The 20506-nt window shown below is 40.5% G+C and overlaps 2 protein-coding genes across 3 annotated transcripts; one reads left to right on the forward strand and one right to left on the reverse strand.

The window, feature by feature from the left end:
* Positions 1 to 87: 87 nt before the first annotated feature.
* On the forward strand, positions 88 to 9170 carry asb4 (ankyrin repeat and SOCS box containing 4). 2 transcript variants are annotated; one of them, XM_085147885.1, is made up of 6 exons: positions 88 to 2343; positions 2948 to 3247; positions 3335 to 3577; positions 3668 to 3915; positions 4009 to 4122; positions 4423 to 9170. In XM_085147885.1, the coding sequence occupies exons 1-6, from the start codon at positions 1878 to 1880 to the stop codon at positions 4609 to 4611; spliced, it is 1560 nt and encodes a 519-aa protein (XP_085004011.1). In that variant the 5' UTR covers positions 88 to 1877; the 3' UTR covers positions 4612 to 9170. The 2 variants fall into 2 exon arrangements, with proteins under 2 accessions (XP_085004011.1, XP_085004010.1); XM_085147884.1 differs by having other exon boundaries at positions 2948 to 3577.
* pdk4 (pyruvate dehydrogenase kinase, isozyme 4) lies at positions 8326 to 20495 on the reverse strand. The gene is made up of 11 exons (XM_085147893.1): positions 20130 to 20495; positions 19747 to 19888; positions 18070 to 18141; positions 17213 to 17397; positions 15660 to 15749; positions 15273 to 15350; positions 13673 to 13749; positions 13478 to 13576; positions 13162 to 13275; positions 10028 to 10141; positions 8326 to 9715 (listed from the first exon to the last, which is right to left on the reverse strand). Exons 1-11 carry the CDS (start codon positions 20245 to 20247, stop codon positions 9563 to 9565), a joined length of 1242 nt encoding a protein of 413 aa, XP_085004019.1. The 5' UTR covers positions 20248 to 20495; the 3' UTR covers positions 8326 to 9562.
* Between the last annotated feature and the right edge of the window lie 11 nt (positions 20496 to 20506).

Here is a 20506-nt window from a genome sequence, read left to right on the forward strand (position 1 = left end):
CCGTATACATGTACCATACTCAAGCCGTTTAAAGTATAAATGATGAAGACATACTAAACTGACTGGACTTGTTCTAATAGAGATTTCAGGTACTGTGTAATTATTACATTTGTAACTTACCTAACCCGAACCACAAAAAACAGAAAAGTTGATAAAAATGAAACTTCTTGCTTAAATGCATAATGTTGCTTTGACTCCCCCTTGTAACCTGCTTTTGACCTCTTTTTATATTCTCTCAGTAACAAAGTAATACCTGCCGCTGCCTTTAGAAATTTCAGCTTAGTAGACTTTTTCCAAACTCTGCCCTCTTCTGTGCAAGCATCAGGACACATACGATAGACTAAACGACGTCCTCATTCGTGTCATTTTACTATCTCCGATGACCCAAGCTTTGTCATGCAGATTTCTCTGGAATGTCCTGAAAATAACATTTTGTAATGCTGCCATAAAGATGCTTTGTGCGACACCTAAAGTGCAGAAACTGTCCTTAAAGATGATCTCACCTAAAACTTTGATGTTACAGTGGAATTGAACTTTACAGCCAGAATATATTTTGGACTTTATTCTGAAATTGGTTCATCATTGTTGGAACGATTTATTTTAAGATTTCAAAGCTCACCGAGAGACATTTTGCCTATGTTACTTCTTTATCATTCCCAGGAATTATTTTATAGGTTTACATTAAATGTAGAGACACCACAGCCACCATGAGAGATATACAGGCAGCTGTGATGATATCTTTATCTGAATGACCCTGTCTGGTGTGCTGCTAACAGGCTGAGAAGAATAGATGGGGTATCAGTGCGGGTATACATGATAGTAGATTGTGTTATTATTTATTTATTTCTGTATTTAATGAAGCAATGTACTATTGTTTATGATAACGAAATAAGAGGATTATTAACATTTAATAATTATTTATCCAGAATTGTATGATTACCTACTTTTGCCAAACATGATCAGAAAGTGATTTCAATTCAAATGGCTGTTATCAAATGAAGGATTTAAAGGTCGATATTGCAACGAGAGAAAAAAGTCAGTAGTATAGTCCCATTGTGCTTGTGGTTTTCCTCTAATACCACCATAGTGCTGCTCCCGTGCTACTCTAATAAACTGCTCATGATGTATTCTCATGAAATATTTTGTAACACTTGAATCCTTCTATTAATAGCCCTCCACACACACCCTGACAAACCAGTCAGCAGACTCTTTTGTATGTATAGTTAAACACTGAAAGCAATATGCTGTAAGAGTCCTAAAGAAGCCTTGTTTTGTATTGTGTCAATGTGGATGCGCTGTTTTCCAGAGGGCTGAGGATGCTTAAAGGTCAGACCTGAGCTAAAAACGGGATTCCAGATCTTTTCTATGTGCTTGACCGATCTTCCCAGGCGTGATGAAACCATCGTATACATGGGACCTCAGTGCTCCCGGCGGGCAGAGACACAGATGAATCATGTCTGGAAGGTTTTTTTCTTTTTATGTATGTAGGGATAGCAAAAAGATATTTGCCACAAACTGCTAGCCATGCTTTCACTTTTAAAAAAGCTGTGCTTATTCTCCTCCTCCTCCTTTTTTTTGTCATTGCCTTGCTGTCACATTCTGAAAACTTTGAAAGGGCAGCTACCTGTCACACTGAATAAAATGTGCAGCCACTGTCCACAGTTTGCTTTTGTTTCTTCTTCTTTTTCTTCTGCATGTGTCCTATTCAGTCAGACACACACATAAAAATATTAGAGTTGTTTTTTTCTCTCAGGTTCATAAAGCTGATTATTTTTACAACATCCACTGATAGAAAGGCACAATGCCCTTCTGTCACTGGACACCCCCCAGCACACTAACTGGTCTAGAGTCAGGCAGCTTTAGCTTTCCCATCCTCTATGCTTTCTATTTATATTCATCCTAATTTCTCTCCAGGACTATTTTCTCCCAGTGACGACGCACTGCTGTCACTTGTTGCCCCTCTTCATCTGTTTTATTTTTGTCTTCTTTCTCCATGCAACTCCTATGGGCGGGCTGATGCTGGAGTTGTTGCAATGGTTGGTATGCTGGAATCCTTCATTGTCAACATTTGTGCGTTGCTTTCCAACATACTCCATGCTTTATGGACAATACTAGCGTCTAAGCCAGACGATTTGGCAGCGTTAGGGCCTTTGCACAGAGATTTCATGGAGGGTTTGAGTCCCAGAAAACTGGCTGAAAAACAGCTGAAGCAACGGTTCCTGGAGGCCTTGCAGACCAACAACGCACAGGAAGTCCTTGAGATTTTACAAACCAGCAAACTAGACATTGACGTTGTGTTGGAGGTGGAAGATCCCAGCATGGTCCTCGCCTCGTACAAACAAGGTGCAGGAAAACTGTGTGTGTTTGTGAGTGTGTGTGTGTGCTGAGTATAAATGCAGATCATGACCGTGGCTCAGGGGGTTGGGAAGCGTATCTGTAACCGGAAGGCCGCCGGTTCGATCCCCGGGCTCTCTGTCCTGGTCGTTGTGTCCTTGGGCAAGACACTCTACCCTACCGCCTACTGGTGTTGGCCAGAGGGGCCGATGGCGCGATATGGCAGCCTCGCTTCTGTCAGTCTGCCCCAGGGCAGCTGTGGCTACAACTGTAGCTTGCCTCCACTAGTGTGTGAATATGAGAGTGAATGAATAATGGCATTGTAAAGCGCTATATCAATCCAATCCATTATTATTATTATGAGATTTCTCACACTTCTCCATTGTTGGTAAGCAGTCCAGTAAGTTGACCACTAGGTGGTGCAAAACTTCCATAGAACCATAGTACATAGGATGGATTATTGCACACGCTTTAATGCAATATATTGAATTGTGTGTGTGTAACTCAAACATTACAAAGCACTTAGATGAAACTGCTGTAATTATGAAGAATTAAAAGTACAAAAACTTTACTGTTGCTGAAAGTTCCTTCCTACTTTTCTGATCTCTTTTAGGATACTGGCTACCCGGCTACAAACTGGAAAAGTCCTGGGCCATGGGTATCCATGTATGTGTAATGTACAATGCTGTGGAGACGGCGCTGGTACTCCTTCAGAAAGGTGCAGCTGTCAATCTGATGCCCAATGGGAAGACGCCTCTGCACGTGGCCTGCGAGGTGTCCAATGGAGACTGTGTGCCCTTGCTTTTGGCTTACGGGGCAAGGGTCAACAGCCTGTCTCTGAGCGGGCACACGCCGCTGCACTACTGCATTACCCGGGAGTCTGTAGAGTGTGCCAAGCAACTTATCCTCAAAGGTGAGAAGGCAAGGGTAAAAGCACAAATACAGTCACTGCAGAAACCACTAAAACGACAACAAAATGTTTTTTTCCCCTCTCATGGAGGTGCAAAAGTCAACAAAGCAAGCCACAACAATGAAGAGGACACACCTCTACACACGGCAGCCAGATTCGGTGTTCCGGAGCTGGTGGCTCTCTATTTGGCTCATGGAGCATCTGTGAATGCAGTGAACTCTCTGCAGGAGACTCCTCTGATGACTGCAGCCTTCTGGTCTTTTGACACTAAGGAGCAAACCTACAGCCAAGACCATCATCTAGTCTGTCGCCTCCTGCTGGACTATCAAGCTGGTAAGACGCTCGAGATAGGTTTCCTTGACTTTGACTTTAACCCCTCCCCTTACTTCCACTGCAATGTTTCAGATTTGATTTCTGTTGCAGATCCCAACATTCAGGAGGCGGACCACAAAACAGCTCTTCACAAAGCTGCCTGGAACTGCGATCACATCCTGATAAAGATGCTGCTGGAGGCTGGGGCAGATTCACGAGCCATGGACATCAACGGCTGTTCTCCCATTCAGTATCTCCTTAAAGTGACGGAAGTCAGGCCTATGGCCATACCAGACCTCTGCTTTCAGCTGCTGCTCAACTACAATGCAGCACGGGTTTACTCACCACAGTTCCACAAGGTAGAGATGATGATGATGATGATGTGGGTTTGTTCTGAAATAATCTGCGTTATACTATATGTTTAACCACAAAGTCTGTAATGTTTTGCACAGGTTTTCCAGAACTGCCATGACTACCCCAGAGTTGTAGAAATCTTGGTTAACTCCTATAGCAGTTTAAAACCCACAAGGAAGTGGAGAGCTGCTCTTCCTGATGACTGCTACAAGGTAGAGCTAATAAAGACTGCTTTCTTTAAATACAATACATACACACTGACTGAAATTAAAAAGGAAAAAACATAATCCTGTGTAAGAAATATCATTTATAATTTAAAAAATTGTAAAAACTGAAAATATTGCTAAAAGATGAAATATTTATAGATGAACAAGTTCAAAGCTATATGATGTCTCTTAACTGTTAAATTAGTGTATTGCCCCTTTAAATTCAGCTTACATTAGCTGAATATGACTGAGTGTGCCCTCTAATTGAAGTTAAACAAAAGCATTTGTTTCTTTTTGTCTCCTCAGCGCCATAAAGACTTCTACGACTCCTTGTTTGCTGTTTGCACCGACGCTCCTCGCAGTCTGCTTCACCTCTCCAGATGTGCCATCAGAGCTGCCCTGGGTGGTTTCTGTGACAGAGGAGTAGCACAGCTGCCTCTGCCATTATCCATGAAGAAGTATTTATTACTAGAACCTGAGGGGATACTGTACTGATAGAGACTCTGGTGTTCTGATGTGCAGAATGAGGCCTAATGACCCGAATAGAAACATTTATTAAGTGCCTCTCCGCTAACTGTGGAAATGAAAAGTGGTGCAAGATGTAACATCAACATCATTAACATTTTATTTATTTTAAACACCTCAGAAAGCACAGAAAAAGAACAAAAAAAGGTATTTTTTGTGCTTGCAGGATGAACCATTTCTGTGTTTTAGTTAATAGCTGCTAACATTCCAGGACAGCTGGCGGGTCAGAGGGGAGATTTGTTAAAATAGCTTTAAGATGCTTTTAGATGTTAAATTCTCCTCATTGGTGTTTTTGTTATATAGATGGCAATGGTGTGTCTAGTCTGAATCTTAAGGCATAGTGATATATGTACTACACATAAAGGCTTGATAGTGGACCTGCCCAAAAAATAACTTCCCTGTAATATATTGTGAGAAAATTCTTACCGAAATTTTGTTTCTTGTAAATAATGAAAAATATATAAAGTAAGTCCTTTTTTTCCAACCCAAATGACTCCTAGTGTTGTCTTCTCTCTGTTAGGTTGTTATTATGAGAACAAACTACCACATTCAGAATTTCTTGCATTCAAAAATAACAACCATTTGGTCTTTTCAAAGATAAGGACCAAATTATGGGGGCATTAAAAGTTCAATGAGAGCTGTGGATTGACATTTTTGTCTGTATAAAGAGAAGGTGTCCAATTAGAAGGACAGAGCTTCGAACGCTGCCTGTCGTGACACGGTGCAGCCTGAAAACACAAGCAGCTTCATGATTAATCAGTAGTGCAAATAACACAGCCAAGGTTTCTACAGCGTCTGAACCCACTGAAAGAGGTTATTAGTAGTTAATTTGCTCCATATCAATTTTTGAGGATATAAATGTAGAATATATTGAAAAAATGAAACTAAATGTGACGTCATGCGGGGAGAGATCATTTTAGATATATTGCTATGTTGAGACCTTTACTAGCCTGGTGAGTCTGAAATTAATTTTATTAAAAAGAAACAGTTTGATTATCAGCGTCTCGTTTCTGCCAACACCCAGAGGAGTCTGAGATAATGGGATCTATAAGTCATTTTTGTAATGACCCAATAAAAGACTAAAAATGAGATGTACGAAGCTCTAGATCACCCTCATTAATGTCTAAGGTGATGATAACAGAAAAGCAAAAAGAAAGAAGTTTTAAAGCAGTGACAGCATCACTCCCTAACCCTTAAATGTTTAATCGACAAATGTGCAAATGTTTGCATTTACTTTATTCTTTAGAGTGACAGAGGGACCTTTAGCCACCCAAAAAGAAGCATCTAAAGTGTCTTTAGTGCAAGTCTCTTTGCTGTAGCTATTTTCCACCTGTCCATGTTTACCAGATTCTCGCTCTATGGACAGCCCATGCAGAGAAGGCTCCAAATCTACCCGGCAACCACCCTTAATGCGCACTCTCAAACTCATGTTCCACTTTCAGGAGAACAAACACTTGACAAAACCCTCCAGAACAAGTGCTTTTTTTCCAGTGGACTGCTTGTAGCCAAAAAAAAAAGGAAAACACTGTCTGCAGTGCAAGAAAGCACCCAACAGCCCTCAGATCAGAGATAACATCTTAAAAATGAAGAAGAAGAACCTAATATTCTTTTCAGGTTTTACCAGAATGAGCACAGTAAATCCTCTCCTAGAGGAAACTGTTCTGAAAGGTGTCTTGTCTGCCTTTAATCCTTTACAGAACATGGCCCAGTCCTTTCACAACAGCATGCTGTAATGATGTCTGTCTATTTCATCCAGATGCTGAGTCACTGGGAGAAAGACTAATGTACAACAGAGGAAAGAAGTCATTAGACTGAGGCAGACTGGAGGAGACGCTAGAGGAGATAAATGAACTGTCAACCTAATGAAACGTTAAGATTAAAGCTTCGTGCTTGGTATTTTTGTGTCGTCTCTAATGATGCATTATAGAGACACACAAAATGAATATCTGAGGCGAGCAGAAGTCATTTTAAAATATTCAGAAAACCATCTACAAAATATTTATTGTTTGAATAATCATACTTTCAGTACTTGAAAGTGTGATTATAATACTGTGTCAAAGTTTTGAGCCTAAAATAGTTGAGATATTGACATACAACTTGGTACATCTTGGCATGAAGTGCAGTGTGTCCTTAAAAATGGGCAGGAAACTGGACAAATCGAGGACAAAAGCAAAAGTAGCACATCTAAAATAAAATTTTAAAAAATCTAGCTACAGTTTGAAATGATCTGAAAGTCATGTCCTTAAAAAACAGGAAAAAAATCCAACAAAGGCCCGACACTGGGAAGCCTCATCAGAAATGGACTCAGTGGAAGGGTGCCTGTCGAGAAGCTATTCTTAAAGAACAGTGAGAAAAGGCAGCAGTAGGCCACGGTCAGCCCTGGATCGGCCTCCCCAGAGCCCAGACCTCAGCATTACTGAGGCAGTGTGGGAACAAAAGGCAGCCAACATCCAAAGAAGAGCTTTGATTGTCCTTCAAGAAGCCTGGAGAACTATTCCTTGGCTGCTCCTTCATCCACAAGGGGTCGCCACAGCTGCTTAAAGAAATTACAAGACCGCTTGCCTACAGGAGCTTCTACTCAGTAGTGCAGTTGCAAATAAATGAAATGTGAACAAAAGAGCAGAAACTGTCTATAACCAGTAATTCAGATAGAAAGGTACAGTCATTATGAACCTTACAGCAGTCTATAGGTCATGTGGAGGTGTCTGTACAGGACCTCTGTTTTGTACTTTACCAGCATTACCAAACATTACCAAAACTTGCAGCTTGAAATCCATCCATGAATCCTTTTTAGTATCTGCATATCCAGTTCAGTGGAAGGAGGCCTGGAGATTATCCCAGCCATCCTGGGCCACTCCATCTGTGAAGTCTCAAAATTAAACAAGACAGTCGATCTCTTCATGCACCAAAAGTGTCTGCTGCAGCTTTTCAGTACTGGCATGTCAACTTTATAAGTAAACAAACAGTGTCAACAGTAAAAAGGTCAAATCCAGGCGAACTCGTGCCCCAGCACGTTGCACAGTCGAACACGGAACAAAGCTAATATTTGTGCTGTGATATTTGTATTCACTTGTACTTCTTAACTTTCTATGCCAAGATTCACAGCAGAGATCCAAACCAAGTGTCTGATGTAGCCTTCTGATTTGCATGTGTTCATATTCTGTAGAGGGAACATTGTTAGGATGACTGAAGGACCAGTACCCGAGTGGCCTAATTCTAAAAATATACCAGTGAGGATTACGTTGGAGAAAAGGTCTTTGCTTTTATTGATCTTATACTTAGTCTTACTCTCTCTTATCTTTCAGATCGACCTTGCATAATCCTGTATTTGTATGATGATGGCAGTAAACTGCAAAACAGAACAGAGTGACACAAACAAACAAAGAGAAACCAAACTAGAAAGGAGCACCGCATTTGTGGGCACACAGAGGAAGCTGCAAAACAAGACAGCCTGTTCTCGGCCTCTATTGGAAGGCGGCCACAGAAAGCCAATGGACTGCGTCTATTATGGCGACTTACAAACAGCAAAGTTTCCTAAAACGAGGTGTGGAAAAAGAGAAGGGAGACTTTAAGAGGGCGGTAACAAATGGGAGCTGTTTACAGACTGTAAACAGTTTCATTTCTGTTCACCGACTGTTCAAATGAACAACAGTGCAGAAGCATGAAGTGGATCTGAAGAAATGATACACTGAGAGGTGACACGTTTTTATTTTTAATTTCTACATTCACTGGTCCTTTTAGTGGTGAACCACAGACTCAGTGCAGGGACACTTGGCCTTTGAGTGACACTTATAGAGTAAAAGGTGAAAACTACACATCTATGAATTCAAGGGAAAACAACACGTAAAGGTTAAAATATTTTCTCAACATTAAGTTCCCAAGACATTTTTCCAAACTTAAAACTAAATGGATTGAATATAAAAGTATGACTGGCAGCTAATGGCTTACATCTTACATAAGGTCCTCTCTCATCTGTTTGTGTTGTTCCTACGTGCCTCCAATACTGACTGTATCATGTCAGGCACAGATAACAGGGTGAAGACTTACAGTGTGTTACATAACAGGGAGCTAAAGTACAACTTCCTGCAGAAATTGTACTTCCCATTAAACTTCACACATACTTTAACACTTTAAAATCACTGTAAAGGCAACATTCACAACTATTTTTCACCCATCTGACCAGGCATGATAAATTTCTCCACTCATTCCTCTGCATGACTCCACTTTTCAAACTCCTTTCAGCTTGCATAAAGACACGAGGTACATAATTAGTGACACTGAAAATCCTCCAACACACACAAATGTGCCATCGCAGCAAAAATAATTTCACATTTGCTGTTGTTCACAAAGAAACGCTGAAAGCTGTGTGAATGAATCAGCGCTGCATATTATAGCTGATCGTTGGAAACAGACTTTGCTCCCTTTGTGTTTATGCGGCACTCAGCGAACGCAACCCAATTCTGCTCAAAGACACAAACACTTCAGTCGGCTGTGGCTGGCCTTTTTAAAAAAACAAAACAAAACAAAAACGTTTAACCTAATGCACAAACACAAAATACTTGTGATTTTAATAAACCAAACATCTGGATTGTGAATGATACTAACGTTACATAAACACAAAGAGGACTTTTTTTCTGAGCGTAATCACTGAGGTGAAAAGGAGATTATTAATTGTTCCATTCCCATTAGCAGCACATTTTGTGGGGTGAGCTTATGTTAGGTGACGGCTGGTCTGAAATCAGATTCAGGTTTAGGTTTGTTACTGCTTTCTTCATACCAACAATAAACTTTAGTTTTTTCCGCCCTCTCTCAGGGAGAGAGAAGAGTCCACGACAAAAATCCAAGTCCAGCAACACGCTGAAAGCATTTTGGTTCCTCCGACATGTGCTCTCTTCTTCTTCATTTTCCTCATTCTCCTTCCTCAGTCTGACATCATCATCGTCTCATACCTGCCGAGCTTCTTTGGATCCTTGCTGGGCATGCACCAGTCATCGGCCTCTGTGGTGGACTGGTAATGCCGCAGGGCCGACTTGTTGAAAACAGGAAGTCTCTCCACAGACTCTGAAGACAGGGCCTAGTGATAGAGCATGGAGGGGAACTCATTACTGGAGTCTAACCACACCCTCGCCCACCCTGCTCTCCTGCCGAGGTCATGTGTGTCTAATTAGAAGTCAGTAGCCTGTTTAAACCACATCCCTCGATCTCCAGAATGTAACCTTGTAAATTATACTAACAACATTTCTGTATTAAATAGTTACTCTGCATCTGCCTCCACTCAGCCTATCCAGTACGTCCGGCTAACAGCATGTAAGTTTGTGAACTCTGCACCAACTTGGCCTTCAACATTATTTTTTGACACTATGTGTTAAGGTGGAGCTGTTCTCACCTTCAAGTATATGACCGCTGATGTGCCATAACCCTCCATTGAGTAGAGCTGCAGGTCTCCTTGGAAATACTTGGCGTACAGGCGGGAAATGGGCAGGCCATAGCCGAAACCAGCCTGAATAAAGGTCGGGAAAGCAGAAACATAACAAGGTTACACTATCTTTATAGATTAATCTAAAACTACTGCAACATTTAAAAAAATATCAGTTTCTCTCATGCTTAGAGTTTAAACCAGTGAACCACTGCTGACTGCATTTCACGGTGTAATAAGCTCATTTGCAGCCATGTTTGTTTGTGTAAGTGTCTGGTTAAAACAGGGTGAATTAGACTCAGGTTTACTCCTAATGTCAGGTTTAAAGACAACAGCGAGATTTTACTGAACTTTACTCAAATTTCAAATATAATTATAGACCTTTTTTTCTTCTAAATATTGCACTTTTCTTGGCTAAATTAGAACGTGCTTAACACAAAGACATTGCAAATATTAAAAAAACATCAGAATAATCATAAAAGCACCTCCAAAACAAAGAAAAACTAAGAACAATCCAGAATTTTGAAAATTATATTTAAAAAACTCTCACAAAAGCTTGTCAATAAAGGGAATTTTTACTCTATTTTTCCCCTTGAAAACATACTGGGAGTAACCCTTTTTTTAAACTGAGTGGTTTCTGTGATATTTCAGGCCTGTTTGCAGAACCAAATGACAGGGTTTGCCACAAACGTTAGTGAGGGTGGTCTCTGCCTCTGCAGCTATCCTTGGAAAAAAAAACAGTTGTTAAACAGTCTTTATTGATTTGTGCTGTCATTAAGGTTTCAGAACCTATCATTAAAGGTACAGGGAAGGTCATCAAATGTTGTCTTTAGCAGAGATTTAACAGACAAAAAAGTTTCCATTATAAGTCACTGGACGTTTGTAGCCTTCCACAGTTGTGCAGGTCTAACATCACAGGCCCAGTCACCTTTGTTGTCTAGCTGAGACCCAGCAGAGCTCCATTCACCCACACTGAGGTCCACAATTTGAACGATAAAGACACAATTTTCTGTAGTTTTGCCTCTGTGCACCACCACAGTGCAGTTTAAATTAAATTATCAAGATGTCATTGATGTGCAGACCTTCATTCAAGCGGTTCACCAAAACAATTTGCATTAACTGGTTAGGAATTACAGTCATTTTCATACATAGTATTGCATTAAGGCCTAAATGAAGTGGATAAAGCTGTTTAATTTTAAACATAAGAAATGCTTTTAAAACTTGGATGAAAATCCTCTGTAGTCAATGACAACCTGAAGTCTTGAAGCCATGAACATCACTAAATGCTGTGTTTCCTTCCTTATTGCTGCTGTTTTCAGTTGCTTGTTTTTTGCTTTTTGGTCTCTCTGCCTTCAGTTTTTGACTTCAGTAATTATAAAGCATGCTCTGCTGGACTGAGATCAGGTGACTGACTTGGCCATTGAAGAATATCCAATTTCTTTGGCCTGAGAAACTCTTTGGTTGCTTTTTGCAGTCACTTCATCAATAAATGCTAGTGACCCAGTTACACTGGCGGCCACAGATTCCTATGCTATGACATTCTTTCCACCATGTCTGACAGATAATATACTTCGGAATATGTGCCGTCTCTCCCTCTCCATACACGTCATGTTGATCTTGGTTTCATCTGTCCAAAGATTTGTTTAAAAGAACTGAGAAGGCCTTTTTTTAATAGATATTTTCTGGCAAAATCTAATCTGGTCTTTCTGTTCTTGAGTTTAAACACCAGTTTGCACCTTGTTGTAAACCCTGAGTATTTCAATTCAATTCAATTTTATTTATATAGCACCAAAGCACAACAAAAGTCACCTCAAGGCAATATCATGAAGATATGTTAATTGTAGACTTTAATGTGTATAAAAATGGGTATAATTTCAGTCTAAAAGTGTTGTTAAGCTCCATTAATTAAAGCTGAAAGTCTACACTTCAATCACATCCTGACTGTTTGATTTTTAAATCTGCTGTTTTGATGTACACAGGCAAAACTGCAAGAATTTTGTCACTGTTCAACTACCTATGGACTTAACTATATTTAGAAAATGACAGTGGGACAAGGATAGAGCTTTGAAGAACACCACAATTTCAACAGGCAAAAACTGGCCACAGTACAGGTTCTGTTTCAGTGGCAGGAATAGAGGTGAGGTATTTTTTTAGTTTGTTTAATGGAAAACAAGAATGTTGTACTCTTAAATATACATTTATTAGTGTTTAATTGCATCTTCCAATAAATTGTTGGATTCTTGGACTTAGAACTAATCCATTAAACATACATAGAAGAAAGCACCAGTTTTTGATGCCACCATGTTCCCCCACCATCTTGAATACAGTGGCCAAGATGGAGAACACCTTTCCAACTAATCACGTTTGATGTATGTGGCTAGAGACTGAATAAATTTCCACCTCAGCCTCTTCCTCCTTACTCTAACACACAAAAATGTGCATAAATGTGCTCATTTATTCCAGATATTGTTGCAGCTACTTACTGTCAGCACATTATTAGACATGTAGCCCTCCTGTCTCCAGACAGCAGACAATGTTATAACAGCTGATTTATAGCTGATTATACTCTCATATTATGACAGCAAATGTTAGGCTTGAGTGTCCTAAACATCTCACTTTTCCTCAGATAAACAGTTTGATTAAATTCTCACATTGAGTTTATTTGCTAAATCTAACAATGTTAGATCCACTTCAAGAAACGTTTCACTGATGCTGGCTAATAGCAGCTAACAGAGGATAATAGCTGCTAACAGAGGATAACAGCTGCTAACAGAGACTAACAGCAGCTAACTGAGATTAACATAATAAACTCTTGGGGTGTGAGTTCTGGAGGCTGCCCTTGCTAGCAAGAAATTCTGTGTGTTTCTCTTCTCTGATTCTCTACTGAAGAAGTGTTTTAGAATATATCTCTTAACACAGACTAACAGCCTGCATCACTTGCTGCAAATGAACAGCAGTCAGAGTTCCTACAATAGCCACCATAGCTTCAACCCCACCACCTTCAACTTTAGGAGGAGGGGCAGTGCTACTGAGTTCTAGTAGTAAGATTTGCACCTTTAAGGACAAAAAAAGCCTAAAAGCAAGTGTGACAGTGTTAGTCTCACCAGAGGGGCATTACGACCATTGTCTACGCGGACTGGACTGGGAGCTGTGGAGTACATGTAGCTGAAGAGACGTTCAATCTTCCTTAGAGGGACTCCGCCTCCTCTGTCAGACATCTAAAAATAAAACACAAGCATTCTGCATTTACAAGAGTTATCTTAGTGTTTTGCCTGTGAACTCTTTATCATTTAAACATAATCTAAAGAGTGTGGTACTTTGCGTATCAAGTCTGCAGACTTAGAACAAAGTACAACACGTACAGTGCTGCCTGGAGCTTAAATGTTCCAGCCTATCATCACGCATGGTGTCCTCATTTACCTTGATAGTGAGATCCTCAGTGCCCAGTGAAACACGAACTTTGATCAAGGGCAACGTCGTGCTCGTCTCGTGTGTCTCTACTGTAGCTCTCATGGCATTCTGACAGAGAACACGTAGTCAGAAAAACAAGTGAGGAGACCCATCAGGAACAGCAATAAATGTCCTGTTTTCAATAGTGCGTGTTTAATACTGTACCTTGAAGAGCTCAAAGAGCATATGGTAGAGATGTGATGGCACATATACAATTTGGATGGGCTGGCCAGGGTTTTTGGCTGTGAAACATTTCAAAACATTGACCACAAGAAAACCCAAAAAACACTTTTTAAATGTATTATAATAGTCACAGACCAGGGTCTTAAAAGGTGTGCAGCTGGTCTCTTGAATCTCTTCCTTGATAGATTAAACTCTATTTGATCAAGTCTCACCATATCATGTAACAGAACAGGTGTATCTATATCATCTATATATTTAAAGAGCAGTTTCTTTTTCTGTTTTAACAGTTTTACGTAATACGGTTTTTTAAGAAGAGAAAAAAATGGCATACAGCTATCTTTACTATGTAGATATGAATGTTATGGTTCAAGTTTGGGAACCTCTAGTGTCGAGGTTTTGGCAGAGCCAGCAGACAGGAAACAGATATCTTGAGTATAAAACTAACAAAGATTATGTTCAGGAGAACAGCAGGGACTTGTTCCAAAAACCGTCTATCCAAAAACTTTGGCACCTTGAGAGTTCATTCTATCAATTCTTGGTATGTCCACTCTGAGTTAAATATGTGCATAAGTAGAAGAAGAAAGCCAACAATGACGGTGCTTCGGTATCAGGATTTGCAACAAGTAATGAGCAGAGCCTTTCTTATCCAAATTGTGACTCTGTGCCGCAGAGTTAGAAAAACTGAGACTACAGATTCTATTCTGAGCTGAATATAACCCTGTGACATAACTCCTGTCTCCGTCCTTATATATTAATGACAGAATGATTGTAAAGGTGAAGCTAAAGGTGTCTACAAATCTCAATAAATCGCTGCAACTTTTTCTCATTTTCCTATCAAAATATAAAGAAAGACTTTTGCACAGCACATCTTGACTATCTGCATTCTGTCTGACTGTCTGCATTCAAAAGTCCACAACAATCCTAAAGTCATTACACTCAAATGTACTCACAAATATTTACCTAATCAGCAGGTATTTTTTCCATCATTTGGCCCGAGTAGGCCAAGTCAAATGATTGTTCATCCTAAGGCTTGATACAGATTTGTTCATTTAAACATGGATTACAACAGTAACATGCAAGCAATGCTTTAGCACCTTCATGGAGTCACAGTGTTATAAAGATGTGACCTGCTGATTTTATTCTGAGTTGATAATAAATCCGCGAGGTCCAGTGACCCCTGTTTCTACGCTCATGACAGCTTGATTATAAAACTGTCAAACATGCGTAAACAGCAAACATGCAACTGGGATTTCAGTGTTTGTGAAGATGTAAACTTCTGCAAGTGACCACATTCTTATACATGTTCTAGTATCAGCCGTACATTTGAGGAACTGAGTGTCAAAAGGCGACTTCAGCTGCAGCAGAAGGGGAGGAGTCAAAGATAAGAAAACTTGCCAGTGATCGTAATTGGTTAACAAAGCCTGTCACCCTGGTAACTAACTTAGAGTAACTTTCAGTTAGTTCTGTTTCTGGAACAGGAAACCCAGCAAAACGTTCCTCTCACAGATGGCAATGAGCAGAAAATCCAAGCAGCGCTACATCCTGAATTATAAAGTAAACCTTATTTTTTTAAAACACTTACAATTGACTTCTGTGATCTTCATATCTGGAGAGGTCAGGTAGTACTGCTCACACAGCATCTTCGAGGTTTCGTAGGCATCTGCAAAGTGAATCAAAATGTGACGTTCTCGGCGTCAGAAACTGTTACCACAACAAAAAAAACCCAGACCTGCACATCCTGAAATAACAAGGGTATAGAAGCCCTCGCTTTTGTTCTCACAGTGATCATATGTGCACACGCACTATAACAACACAACACCGCTTACACACACTATGTGTGTTGACTCAAAACATCAGAGGTCAAAAGGTCACGAAGCTGTATGTACAGACGAGTGGTGGGAAACAGATAACACACAGCGTGCATGGGCGTGAGTGTGTGTGCATAGCTATGCGAAACATCATTATTTACCTTTTATTACTTCCACAACGTCACAGGTGGGGTCAATGCTGCCAATATGCTTGGGATGGGCTGGATTTACACTGCCGTCAAATATCAATGCTAAAGTAGACATATTAAACAAAAATATATATATGAGAGGGTCATCTATGATACATACACAGTATACATGCTTTGTTCAGCTGTAAATAAAGCCAGACTCAGTAAATAGTCAGTGTGACAGCAGTGCTACACTGCTGTAAAACTGTTGTTATCAGGTTGGGCCTTAATTATGCCATACTGGTTAAAGATGTAGTAGCTAACACTAGTTGTGGAAGTCCATAATCAGCACATTGTAATTCAGGTTTTCCTCCCCTTTGCAAAAGCAGGGTCTGAATCTTTTTCTGCTACTGCAGCTTTTTAAAAAATGCTCTTAAAAATACACGAGAACACAACTTGGTGCTGAATCAGCTCATCAAGTGTAACTTAAAGCTTTTGGTTTTACTTCCACTTAACCTCCTTTTTTATTTTAGTTCTTTTTGTCTTAACTTCTAGTGATGTACACTAGCCTGGCTAAATAAGTAATGCCAGCTTCCTTGGAAATTTAGATCTCTAACAAAGCTTCAGCTGTAAAAGCTGATTCCCTTTGATTTGTTTAGCATTGACCAACAATACAGAATGTAAAGGAAGTCAATGGGCTCAATAGTATTTCTTACGGTGTTGTCAACACCTATAGAATGTCTGGTATGGTAAATGGTAAATTGACTGGTTCTTATATAGCGCTTTTCTACTCATCTGAGCACTCAAAGCGCTTTACACAACTTGTGCATTCACCCATTCAGACCCATTCGCACAAGCACATCTTTCTAAGTGCTTTTATAGCTAACATTCACACACATTCATACTCCGATGGATGCATCGGAGAGCAATTTGGGGTTAGTATCTTGCCCAAGGATATTTGGCATGCAGACTAGGGGAAGCCAGGAATCGAACCACCAACCTTCCAATCAGTAGATGACCTGCTCTACCACCTGAGCTACAGCCACCCCATATGGTATGAATCTTTATGACTTTTCACCTGTGATCTGATTTAATTTGCACACAATAACTCCAAGTTAACTCCAATCAAACGGGAATGTGTCACTACAAATTACAAGACAGAACATTCAGTCTGCTTATTGGAGCAACTGAAATAAATACAAAAGGAAGATTTCTGTGCTCTGGACTATCGGAGAACACTGAGAATTTACGTTCATTTCACAGCTAGCTGCTCGCCTGTACAGACCTTTGCACATGTATTGTACCTTGCTGCATCCCAGAATGCAAAGCTTACATGGCTACAGGAAGTTTTTCAGCTCACATTCACACCATAAATGAAATGCACTGCTGTTCATTAGGAACCAGACTGAGTGCGATTACCGTGTTTACACCAGACTAAACCTGGCAGGTGTGAAAACACCCTTAAACCTCATTTATTTCACTTTTATTTAAATGAAAACTTCAGAGGGCTCCTTTAATGACATGAACTGTGAATGATAACAACTGTGTGGATTAACTCACAGTTAATCACAGGTAACTATACTGACTGTGCTGGTTCATGAGCATGCGTGTGGAGATGCGGCTCATGTAGAAGCGGTCCAGGAAGTACTGAACGTTCTGGTTGGTGACGGGGTCCACGCCGAAAGCCTCCTTGTACTCCACCACCCCCTGAGCCATGGTGGGCACCACGTTGTTATGCCGGTTCCTGATGTTTACTAGAGTCTGTGTAAAGCTGGAGACAACAACATGATAAATGCATGAATATGTGAAGGGACACGATGATTGTGAGAGTTACTGCACATCAGCATAGAGAGCACATCACATAGGTTAGCCATATAAGAAATCAGCTGTAGAAGTGTGCTATTATAAATGCAGTTAGTAACTTTAAGGAACTGCTTTGAGTGAAGCAATTTCAAACAGATGGCACCTGACAAAAAGTCAAAGCAAACATCAGACGGTGAATGCACTGAATGAATAAACTAGGTAAACAACTTGAGATTAAATGTCCACTGTCCCACTTTTTCTTGCACAATGATGCCTTGGTTTTAGTTTTCAAATTCCAATGCATTCATTTTGCTCCTCCCTTAAAATACAGTTCACTCCCTGCCAGACCGGGGTATGTTTAGTTCAGCTCGAGCAGATATGACAAAAATGAGACGTCATATCTGCTCGATGCAATGCGGGGTATTTGTGATTTCATGTGAGCATGAATAGCGGAACCGTATCAGGAATTCAGACAACTGCACTACTGATTAATTAACGTGTCATTACACAGATGTTGAATTAGCATTGGCCATCACTCGCCTAATAAATAATTTGATTTGTAACACACACAAAAAGCCTGGCAGAGACAGTTGTTTACAGTTAGTACACATATAGTGAATAGTTTCTGCATACGACTTACTTTTTCAGGACATCCTTATCGTCTGGATCTTTTTCTAAAAAGTCTATGAGCTCCAACAAACTCTGAGAATACCTGATGGACACAAAAGAATAGATTTTAAAGCAGCACAGTTTAATTTATCACAAATCAAAAGGGCAAGAAAGGCAATATATATTGAAAAAGAAGCATGTGAAAGAAGCTACTCTGGGCAGAATTTTGCTGTAGCTTTTGGAATATGACATAACAACATCCTCTCTTTAAATAAAAGATGATTGTTTTTGGTCTAGACCGGTGAATGAGGAAGTGCTGAGCTCATCGAGTCATGCTCTCTTGCACCGCCTCACTGCACAAAAACTGGGTGAAAGGTAACCAGCAGTGTAGCTTCAACTCAACACACTGAGCGTGTCCCTCAAATGACCTTCCGGGCCCTCCACACTCTGCAAACAGACATCCTGTAATAGACATTTTATGCAACTTTGCCCACAAATGCCAAAGCCTCAAGTGTCTTGACTCGTCAACACCAATAACAAACAACAGATCGATGATTTTTGCAAGCAAAGCTCAGTGGAAAAAGGACGTTACTTTCCATGAGGTAGATGGCCAAATATAGTTGCTGCGGTGACTTCTATTTAAGAGTGGGGTTGTTGCCTGGGCTTGGTAAGTTATACATCATCAACATGGATAGTGTACCATTTGCAGTGTTTGATGCTGCTTTGGTGGAAAAGCAAACTGCTATTTTAGTTTTTGAGAAAAGCTGGCTGAGCTCTTCAATCATGCAAACAAACAAGGCTGACTAGCCAACATCTGTAGTGTTTGCTTTGTGATGCATACAGTAAAATCTAGAGGCAGAACACACAACAGTAAAACTCCAGTAAATGGGGCCTTTTCCACTACAGGGACCAGTGCATTCCCACCACAAGGACTAGAGCTTTCTATAAGTTCAGAAACTCTAGAGGGCTAAACATGCCAAAGTGGTAACAAAGCACTTTATTTTAGCCACCATTTGAATGAAGGACATTTACAGAAGGAAGTGAACCACACCTGGCCCAACCTCTTTAGACTAGGAACAAAAGTTTCAGCTGCTTTGGTCAGAGACATAGCTACAGTATGATAACAATAAAGAGATCACAGCTGTTCTTCTCACGGTTAACGTGCTAAAAGAACAACATGGTTATGAGTTCTCCTACACCTTGAAATCGGAGTGTGCACATGGGTTCATGCAATAAGTAGCATGCATTCCTCAAAAGTCAAAAACACTTGCTGCTTCCTCACAGAGCACCGCTTAAGCGAGACCAGGCATATGCGTTAATAATTAAGTCATGAAGCCCCATTGGGACAACACAACCATGTGAAACAGGGACTGGCTGTCTTATCTAATCCAGAACAGATCATAAAACATGTTCCCAGATCAGGTGCCAAGCGAGTGCACAGAAATCCTCTGGCTGAGAAAAGAAGAGATTTGGTGCACATCTAAAGTTAACAGTCACACAACCTAAGGTGCAGATTAGGAAAACTACAGGATGGCTGTATGTGTGAAGTTACTGTAGATATGCAGATGTTGTAATGTGTGGGAAGTAATATTATGAGGTGATAAGCAGAGGGCGTGAGTGACCTGCATGCTTTGAATGACCAGTTGAACAGTGCAGGAATCTGGGATTTATAATATGATTTTTGTTGCTGTGCATCTGAATTTCTTACCAGCTGGTGAGGAGCCTCAGTGATGGAGTGCCGAGGAGTTTGTCAGGGAGGAAATCAATTTCCTTCATGATGTTGGCCAATCTGACAGGAAGCTCCTGGCGGAGGAAGACAAAGGAGGTCTTCTCACATGCATTGGCCGAGCCTGCAGTCACATGACAGCCGACAGCAGGGAGAAGAAGAAAAAAAAAAATCACTGAGCAAGCACAAAAACATGACCTCTGTGTCATCTTTGTGGGCATATGCTTCCTTCGGGCAGTTTGTTTCGCACCTGAACTGAACTCTGACCTACGATTAAAATCTGGAAAAGTACCAATACCACAGACACACATACAAACACAATAAAATAAAATAAAAACAACAACAATTTGCTCTAGTTCACTTACCAAAGTCAATGAACTGCTTCATAGACAGGGGAGATGGAGAAAACTTAGAAAACCTATCCACTTGTTTCGGTATCCCAGCCACAAAGTTGTTTTTCAGCAAAAACTGAGCGAACTTCATTTTCCCCCTCTCCCCTTTACAGACCCCAACTCAGAAACAAACAGTCCTTTATCTCTTCAGCACGGCCCAGTTTGACGACTCTCAGCTAGCTTCAGTCATACCTCTGAAGAGCTTCGAGGAAACTATGGGTTCCCCGGTGTTACTGTTCTCTAGCAGCGTCTTTGCATTTTACAGGCTGCTTTGTGCCCCTCAAATTCAACTTCTGTGCTGTGCTACGTGTGTTGTTGACCGTAGACGGGGAAGGGGGGGGGGGGGGGAT

This window comes from Neolamprologus multifasciatus, chromosome 22, assembly GCF_963576455.1.
Source record: "Neolamprologus multifasciatus chromosome 22, fNeoMul1.2, whole genome shotgun sequence".
NCBI classification, from domain to species: domain Eukaryota; kingdom Metazoa; phylum Chordata; class Actinopteri; order Cichliformes; family Cichlidae; genus Neolamprologus; species Neolamprologus multifasciatus.